This window comes from Thyridium curvatum (assembly GCF_004353045.1).
Source record: "Thyridium curvatum strain D216 chromosome Unknown NODE_60_length_267819_cov_83.081011, whole genome shotgun sequence".
In the NCBI taxonomy this organism is placed as follows: domain Eukaryota; kingdom Fungi; phylum Ascomycota; class Sordariomycetes; order Thyridiales; family Thyridiaceae; genus Thyridium; species Thyridium curvatum.
The window spans coordinates 67,076-76,413 of record NW_022156815.1 but is presented as its reverse complement, the minus strand read 5'-3'; the positions used below and the strand labels follow the sequence as shown (position 1 = coordinate 76,413).

The 9,338-nt window shown below is 57.0% G+C and overlaps 3 protein-coding genes across 3 annotated transcripts; 2 read left to right on the top strand and 1 right to left on the bottom strand.

Annotated features, from left to right (window-relative positions):
• Window positions 1-204: 204 nt before the first annotated feature.
• On the top strand, window positions 205-3,329 carry E0L32_008800 (uncharacterized protein; the record flags this gene model as incomplete). The annotated part of the gene is made up of 2 exons (XM_031143695.1): window positions 205-2,246; window positions 2,303-3,329. The coding sequence occupies 2 exons, from the start codon at window positions 205-207 to the stop codon at window positions 3,327-3,329; spliced, it is 3,069 nt and encodes a 1,022-aa protein (XP_030991664.1).
• A 973-nt stretch (window positions 3,330-4,302) lies between these two features.
• Window positions 4,303-5,347, bottom strand: E0L32_008799 (uncharacterized protein; the record flags this gene model as incomplete). Its single annotated transcript, XM_031143694.1, has 5 exons — window positions 4,303-4,500; window positions 4,638-4,865; window positions 4,933-4,980; window positions 5,039-5,213; window positions 5,334-5,347. The coding sequence occupies 5 exons, from the start codon at window positions 5,345-5,347 to the stop codon at window positions 4,303-4,305; spliced, it is 663 nt and encodes a 220-aa protein (XP_030991663.1).
• Window positions 5,348-6,626: 1,279 nt separating this feature from the next.
• Window positions 6,627-9,145, top strand: E0L32_008798 (uncharacterized protein; the record flags this gene model as incomplete). Its single annotated transcript, XM_031143693.1, has 4 exons — window positions 6,627-6,894; window positions 6,962-7,520; window positions 7,832-7,866; window positions 7,986-9,145. 4 exons carry the CDS (start codon window positions 6,627-6,629, stop codon window positions 9,143-9,145), a joined length of 2,022 nt encoding a protein of 673 aa, XP_030991662.1.
• Window positions 9,146-9,338: the final 193 nt, after the last annotated feature.

Here is a 9,338-nt window from a genome sequence, read left to right as displayed (position 1 = left end):
GCAATATATCGCGAGCCTGCATCGACCTGCTGCCTCTTCCACCCCACACACCTTCTAGCCTACCGCTTCACTGTTCATGGAAGTATCGATTCATTCAAGAGATCACTGCAGGAGTCCCTTGTCAAACGCAGAGAGACGAGGCTCTGTTCCCAACCATCCCCCAAGAAGTCGCAGATGATTCACAGGCTGCTGGTCTAACACAGCATGGATATAAACGCCTCTGGCCGGGGCAATGTGGTTGCCCTGGAAGGCCCGGCTCATATTGTGTCGACACAGTTACGCCTCCTGCCGAGTTCTCCGGACATTCTGACTCTCCCCGACATACAGTACTATCTACAAAACAATGGATACTCCAAATTTCAAGACGCCCCCGGTTTCATCCGCTCGGTGCATGAGGCAGCAAAGTCACGAGAAGGAGATGCCCTCCATTTCATCGAGCAGGCGGCGACCAAGGAAAAGAGACTTGTGTTTCTCAGTGGCGGTACGGCTAGTGCATATGCGCTCTGTATAGCTACGATTAGCCAATATGTGACCGACGGAGATGTACATCAGGCGGAATTAAAATTCAAAGAGTCGATTCAAGATGGGCTCAAAGGCCTCCCGGTGGCCAAGGCCAGGGCGGCAAGGGAAGACAAGGAACAGTCTCAGCTCGTCGCAAGGCGCAGCGAGAGCCAGGCCAGACCTATGGAGGATCCTGGATCAAGAGCTATGCGAGCAGCAGAGGCACTTGATCGAGAGACTGCGGCTCTTCAAGAAGACGACACTCTTGATCTCGGTTTCAAGCCTCGGCCTCGCAGCATGAGTCTACCACTCTATGGCTTTTCAGACGATCCCGCAGACACGACCCCGTACTTGATTCTTGGTGCCGTCCCAGCAACAACGATGTCCAAGGAAATACCAGGAGACCCGGTCACTACCCCAACCACCACTTATGCAGAGGTTTCAACAAGTAGGATCCAGGATCGTGAAGTCAACGGCCCCGGAAGCCCTCCACCAACCCAGCGAGCTCGTTCCCCGACCTGCTCAGGAGAACCCGACGAGCCAGCGGTCTTTAAGGCAAAGAAAGGTCTCGCATTCAGGAATGCGGTACTTGTAGATACTAGCTCTGATTTGAGACCATCGTCAATAGCCAGTCCGGGCCTGCAGCGCACGCGGTCCCTTGGCCGTTTTCACGCGACCTACCGGACCAAGGTACACGACCGACGATCTGTATTGGAGCTTTCATGTACTCCATCAGTCGAATCAGCAGGCCTTCCCTCAATATTTGATGCCTCTCAGCTAGAAGGACCTTCTGAAACGATCAATGAGAAGGCAATTGGATCGCCTTTAGCCCCCTTTGGTCTTGGCGCGCCACACAAAGCATCGGTCAGAAGGCTACCTCCTAGACTGAGGATCCCATCGCCTCCGGCCAAAAAGACGATATACGTCGACAAAGCGACCGATACAGTTGATCCTTTGGAGTCAAACCAGGAAAATGAGCCAACAACGCGGCCGGAATCCTGCTCTTTTCAACCCGTCCTACCTTTCATCGAAGACCTTGTGGTTCAACTCCGAGACAATGAAGACCGCAGTTCCTTGCTTGTATCAGCCATACAGAGTCTCAAGGATGCGCAGTATCCTGTATTGCAGGCTTCGTTAAAGAAACCGACGCCTGATGCGGCAGAGAAGCCTCTGGCATTCCCAGCGACCCCGACCTCGCCTCAAGGGCCTATGTTTATCACACCTCAGCCTGCCCACATGGACACTCCGCCCTGGACCAGGAATGAGGAATACGACCCCTTTGCACCTCAGACGTATCTTGAAAATATGCAGTGCAGGCGTCCGTCAGATCCTCGGGGGACGCCATATCAGGGTAGCTCTGCCATCAACCCTCCGACACCGATGAGCACACCGCCACCAGCAAAGCCAGAGATTGGTCACAAGTTCTTGAATATTCAAGTCTCTTCTGACCAAACTGCACTCTCCATTCAAAACGCCCTTCGGAGTGTTCTAGAGAGCTATTTCCCGGTGGAAGGTGAGGTGTGCTCCCCGTTCCTATTCCACATTCTCCCGAAGATGGCACGCTTGTGGGGACCACTGTTTGAGAAGGCAGGCAAGGGCTCAGAAAGGCGCAACGTCGATTTGATACTGGCCATTGGGTCGCAGGAAGGCGTCGAGAAGGAGTACAACTCGACTATATCCAGTCAAATCGAGAAGATGGGAAGCAAGTCAACAGGGGAGACTCGGAGCGGCCGAGTTGACATCCGGTATGGTTCACTATCCGAGGTTCACCGTGACAGTGTTGGCTGACCATATCTTTCAGATATCTCATCGTCAATGCTCTCCAATCGGCTGCTGCCCGTTCTTTGCATAAACAAGCGAGAGATCACTCCGCCCTTTCTGCCTCGGAGCTTGCGGCGCTCCTCATTTCGCAGCTTGATATCTACCTCCGCACCCATGCTTCTGTCAGATTTCTCCTCCTCGAGTACCCTCACGACCAACTCGGAACCATGTTGGCTCTGCGAGACTTCGTTGGCCCCGACGTGATGAAGATAGCGGGCATCATTCAGAGCTCGGACTCTCCAATCACCAACCGCACTCATCGCTACAGCCCTCCGGGATCACCCCTTGCTCCGGCCTCGTGCCATCCACAATCACGGACCAGTGCGCCATTCTCCAAGGCCGACTTCCTCCTCGCGTCCTCGGCCACCGACTCGGAGATCGCCAACTTCATGTCGGCCATCTGGAAGACCCTGATGGACACCTCGCCCTTCTACAACCCAGAACCGCCGCCCATTTCGCCTGCAGCAGCGTCAACCCGTAGGCTCAGGCCCAGGAAGGACCTGTCCATCCGGACGTCGCCGCCGCCGCTCCCGTCGCCGACGTACAGCACCATGCCCACCCCGCGCAGCGTCTCGGCTGCCGCCAGGGGCCGGCCGCGACCCACGTCCATCGTCTTCCGGTCGCCCAGCTCGCCGCCCCAGTCCCCGCTCCCCGACACCCCGTCGTCGCACTACCGCGGCCGGCGCCGGGACTCGCCCGCCCCCTCGGCGCGGTCCAAGGGCTCGACGGCCGCCGACACCGTCCGGACCGCCTCCGGCACCGTCCGCTCGGCGCGGGCGTACCGCTTCTTTGGCGGCGGAGAGCAGCAGCAGCCGCCGCCGCCGCGAATAGACCTCGCCTCTGCATGGAGCGAGGACAGCGACTCGTCCGACTTTGACCTCGAGCAGGAGCGGCGCCTGATGCCGCTGTTCGCGAGGACCGTGGCCGCCGCCGCAGGAGGCACCGTGCGGCCGCCTTCGCGCAAGACCAACAGCCGCAAGGCGCTCAAGTGGCTGGGTCTTGCGTGATCATGCTTTCCTTTTTTTTCAAATTTTGAGTTCCCAAGTAAAGCGTATGGTGCAGGTGTGAGAAGAAAGGGGTTGCACTCCCCTTGATGTTTTGTTGAAAGGAAGGAGTAAAGTGATCTAGACAACGGTGTTTGAGCCAGGTATGGAAATTGGGCGATGGTGGGAATGCCACTTCTCTTCTTGCATGTAAATATATATACAGATGGATCTCGACAGCCTTATTGTCACATTTACTTGCAGTGCTACTATTTCCCGATGCATCAGCCATCGACTTCTGAAACCAGTTCTATCCGTTCTCTCGGGCTGCCATCTGTTCGTAACCATATCGAGATTCAAGGATTGATTCATGATCGGGTGTTGAGAAAACAATGCCTCTTGGGTACAACTCCGGTTGACATCCCCATATGTGGCTGTGTGTGATCGGAGTCGACCCAGTAGCCTCGAGTTTCGCATCACGCAAGAGCCATGTTGGGTTACAGTGTGTGGGCCATGGCAAGGTAGATAAAAATCCCATAGATTACTAGTCCCAAGTTTATCGGTAATTTCACATGACAGGAGAGAGAAAGACGGCAGAGTGAACATGTTGACCACGCACGCGAGTAGAAAAAGCCTCTGCCTCCTCATTATGTCCAGGAACCCCGATCAAGCACGCACGTAACGCAGAACATCCTCGAGAGAATCCCGCGTTTGCTGCCCGTCAGGATCTCGGCCGCCCCCAATCCGAGCCCATTCTTTGTCCAGGGGTCAGAAGGCATAGAGGCTGCCTGCCTGGTTCAGGTAGAGGTGGCGTGGATCCAACTGAACAGCCCATTCTATGCGTAGAAGGGAGAAAAAACACCATGAGGCACCCTAGTTCCTGCCTGCCAGACCCCGCCCAGCATGACCTATGCTAGTCGCCAAATTCCGCTCCATGATGGTCGTGTCGCAAAAGAAAGAGTGCAAGTTACAAATCGAGACAACGAGGCAAGGCAATTTAGCAGCAGCCGCCACTCGAGTTGTTGGTGACACCGTGGCCCGGGCCGACCTGCACACTAGGCTTGCTGTTCTGTGTTGCCGCGGTGCCCATGCGCTCCTTGATCTGGCGGGCCATTGTCAGGAAGGCCTGCTCGACGTTGCTGGCGTTCTTGGCGGAGGTCTCAAGGAAGGGGATACCAAGGCTGTCGGCGAATTCCTGATTCAAATAGTCAGTACGATGCTTTCAAGCATTTTGGGGGGCCTCCCAGGCACCCGACCCACGCCGCGAGCATCAAGGCTTGGCACGGGACGAAATAGAGGCTTGGAGGGGACCCCCGAACAGGATGCGCGTACCTTGGCAACAGTGTACTCAACAACCTTCTTGTCGGCCATATCGCTCTTGTTTCCGACGAGCAGCTTGTTGACACCCTCGGTGGCGTACCGGTCAATCTCCTGAAGCCACTGCTTCACGTTGTTGAATGAGTCCATGTCGGTGACATCGTAAACGACACAGATACCGTGAGCACCACGGTAGTATGACGAGGTGATAGTTCGGAAACGCTCCTGGCCAGCAGTGTCCCACTGAGGTGCGAAACGGGTCAGTTTGAGTCTTGGCCATCACATGCAGGGGTTAAGGCCGAGAGCTTACGATCTGCAGCTTCACCGTCTTTCCATCCAGCTCAATAGTCCGGATTTTCTATCAGATAGGTCAGCACAGTTGGCAGACGAGGCAAGAGCAGGCAGGAGATGCATACGAAGTCGACGCCGATAGTCGAGATGTAGGACTCGGTGTAGGTATCGTCGGCGAACCGCAACAGCAGGCAAGACTTTCCAACACCGGAGTCACCGATGAGGAGGAGCTTGAAGAGATAGTCGTATCTTGAAGCATCTGTCAGTTTACCATCAACCGCGCGAAGAAGTCCGGGTCTGCTGTGATCCTAGGTTGGGGAAGAGGGCTCTACTCTGCGAGGGTTGAGCAACAGGTTAGCATGACCACCTAAACAGGAGGATGATGATGATGATAGGCTCGGAGCGAGCAGGCAGCCGTACCACTCGGGATTCATGGTGCGCAAAGAGAAAGGTCTCGAGCCGGGAGTCTGGGGATGAGAATCGAAATGAAGGAAGAGGCCAAAGCGAGAATGTTGCGTCGGCGAAGAGGTCTGGTCTTTGGAAAGGGTGATGGAAGAACAATGATGGGGGGAGAGATTAATGTGGGCAGCGCGGAAGGGTGATGAAGGTGGGAATCAGAGTATCGGGTCGACTAGGCCTAGGTACGGAGTTTGGTTGGTTGCGGTGCAGATGGTTTGCGTGGAGGCAGGTACCTGTGGCGGCCTGTGGTGTCAAAAAAGATAGGCCTGTGTCAGGTGCGTTGACAGTGCAATGGGAGTTTGATTAGCTGGCAGTCACAGAACGTTGCAGCCTTGGGTCTCCACTGGAATCTCGAGTGCTGGCCTGCGCCTTTCAAGGGGGGGTTTCAACTACGGAGTACGTACGTACTCCGTACGGTATGCACATCACGTGACGCAGGAAACGGCACATGCAGGGGTGGTGTAAGATCGATCCATGGATGGTAAGGTATTTTAAGGCCAAATAAAGGTACCTACAGAGGAGATAGATGATCGATAACTCTCGATCCCTCACATCCCCAATTCTTCTCCATCCTTGCTTGAACTGGGACAAGGCACATGACCATGGCCATGTCTCTCAAGCAGCAGCTGCACCAGACGCGGTTATCTGGCTGACAGGCCCATGTGACATCAACAACACTAGCGCTTTGAAGGGGGCATTCCAAAGAGCGAGCAGTGCCAAGGCATCTGTGTTTTTTCTGGTCAGCCCTCCTCCAGAGAGTCCGCTACCGGCTACCGGTTCTCGAGTGCGCAGTGCAGGCAGTTCGCTATGAACCTAGGCCTCGGTTTCTTTGCTTCAGGTCAGGTAGGTACTCTCCAGCCACAGAAAGGCGCCCAGTGAGCGCCAAATACTTGATGGCCATTTCCAACAAAGGCCTTCTCCGCTCCTCGCTACAAGCCGTGAAAGACATGCTGCCATAGCGCTCGGCCCAGCTGTTCTTTAGGCCCCCCACCCCACCCTCTCAGTAGCGGGGCCTCCACTGAGCCACTGCCGCTTGAGCGGCTCCAGCTGAGTAGCCAGCCGGAAGCGTTATCCCATCAAAAAGCTTACCACCGGTCGGGAAAACCTCACTGACATCATATCACCAAGCCGGCCCTGACTGAGCATGCGCCCTTCGACCCTGTGACTGTACCCAGAACAACTACCCTGGTCTATCGGGAGACTCGCAGTTTTCATGTACTAGCTCGAGGCCTTCCTCCCTCGACGTCGGGCCTGATGTCCGCTCCGAACCGCATCGTACGATCGCAATCCCACGTTGTGAGCCAATCCTCCCTCGGCCGCCTGCGCTCCATCTTCACCGGCAAGGCGCCCACCCAGACCGGCACGGCGCTGCGGCCGACAAAATCCCTGGTTACGCTGCAGGAGGCGAATCCGCGCAACCTGCCAGACCTCTGGTTCAGCTCGACCATCCCGCGACCAAATGGCCCACCCGGACCGGAGGGCAGGAAGCCTCAGGATGATCGCAACGTCAAGCTAGGCAAGAGTAAGTCTGCGGCGACAAGCACGATAGTTCAATTCTTTCCAGTGTCACTAACTAGGGGGCTCTATAGCTTTGCGCATACTCCAGGAGCGTCTCCCGACTCTCCTGCAATCGCCCTTGCCGCAAGAAATCCTATCACCGTACATCTCCCTGCACCTCTTCCCTTCGACGCATCCGCACCTCCCGACCGTCTCTGGCCGCGTCGCATATATTGCTGCGTTATGGACCTCGCCAATAGCGTGGAATCGAGTCCCAATTGTGGGCAACTTGAAGCTCGAGATCCTGTCTGAACGCATGGTCAAGCAGCCGCTGCACTTTTCGCCTAAGAGGCAGGGCGCCATCGGCGAGCAATTGGTGGTGCGGTGGCGGACGATAGGCAAGACAAAGGGCTGGGGCCTCGCGCCCAAGGACGAGTCCAAGGAGTTTACCGGTCTTTTCATCTTTGAGTTTGACAACGAGGGAAGAGTGCTGAGCCATACCATCGAGCACGTCCAGGAGGGCGGAGATTGGGAAAATGGCGTCGGCGCAAAAGTGGTGGGACTGACTGACTGGCTGCTCGGTGGCATGAAGGGCGGAAGGGATGGTGATAATACGCCTTGTCCGGCATTTCACGGGCCCGGTCCTAGGAGGTAACCTTGTAAACAGGGTGCTGCGACTGGAGCATGACACGGGAGAAGCCCCGAGTGTACGAACAAGACCGGCAACAAAGGGATCAGGGTAGAAGGGAAGAAACCCCTCTCAGCATTGTACCAATACCTGTAGTCTTAGCATATCTTACCTGATATCCCATGTCTGATAACCTTACTGATCCGATCCAGACAGCCTAGAGGCAAATCATCTGTTCACCCGACTTGGGGATTGTAGAGAACGAGTGTGATGTATTACACGTCTTGGGGATGATGACGAGCAGAACTGCCACTTGTCTGAACAGGTAATATAGCATAAATTGGGTGTTCCCTGACGCACCTGAGCCGGGTACGCACACCGAATCAGGAAGAGCTGCTCGAGGTCTTGGCATCGGTCACGAACCCGCACTACACCAGCGGGAATGAAGGTGGCGTTGCGTTGTGGCCACTTACACGGACAACGGCCAGATCTCCCACCTGTGAAAGTCGGTTCTTTAAAACAGCGTGGATTTGCCTTGGAAGCTATTTCCTCTGCTCTCTCTTTCCCCAGATCTTGGCCTGTCCACATTTCCCCATCCGTCCACCCACTACAAGGTACAACACCGCCACTACTGGAGAGCCTGACAAGCCACACATCACCGTCCTCTTATCAGCAAAGGCCGAGATCGGTCCAGCCCCATCCCCTGAAGAACGCCTCCGTCCTCCGCTATATCTTCGTTCGTCAAACACTCAGCGAAGGGGGGGCCTCTCTTCTCTCCCAGATGGACCTCCTCCCGCCCCCCAGGCTGGGCAGCGATGACGAAGACGACAACAACCCGGACTTCTGGCTCGAGTTCCAGACGGCCAGCGACGGCCTGCACGGGCCCGGCTCCACCAACGCGCCGGGCGCCCCGACCGCCTTCCCCAGGTTCCCGGACCTGCCCCCGGAGCTCCGCCTGCGCGTCTGGGAGCTGCTGCTGCAGCCCCGCGTCGTCATCGCCGCGTGCCTCAGCACCGCCACCGAGGCCGCCAAGCGCGAGCAGCTCGCCAGCCGGAGGCGCGCCGCCCCTTCGCCCACGCCGGCCCTGCTGCACGCCTGCGCCGAGAGCCGCGCCCTCGGCCTGCGGCACTACGAGCTGGCCTTTGCGTGGCAGACGCCGCGCATGCTCGCCTCGTCGGGCCGCCGCAGCGCGGCCGCGCCGCGGACCCAGCAGCAGGCGCGCGTGTGGTTCAACTACGCGCTCGACGCCCTGATGCTGCTCGGCGACCTCGAGCCGTTCGACAGCTACGGCTTCAACACGCCCATGGTCTACTTCCTGCGGCGCGAGGACACGCGGCGCGTGCGGCACGTCGCCTGCGCCTTCGAGGAGCTCGGCTACGGCGAGCTCGAGGCCGACCAGATCTTCGCCTGCCTGTTCCACGTCGTCGACCGGTTCCCCGGCGCGGGGCGGCTGCTCATCACCAGCACCGACGCCGACCTGGCCCGCTTCCGCGCCGTGCTGTCGGCCGAGGCCGACAACAACATCATGCAGAAGATCTGGCGCGGCTGGGTCAGCGGCACGTCGGTCGTCACGTCGTCGCTGGCCGACAAGCAGATCCTCATGGTCCGGGAGGACGAGCTGGAGCGCTTCATCCGCGAGGACTGTTGAGTGAGGCGGGACGGGATAGTGTGTGTGAGAGGTGGGTGACAGCGACGAGATGCGGAGTCCTTCTTTAACCTGACGATAAATACACGAATGACGATAAATACATAGAATTTTAATATACGAAGAGATACCCAACATGAGAATGCACTGTAAAATCAAAACACAAGTGTGTCGTGTGCTTGACATGAGTTCAAAA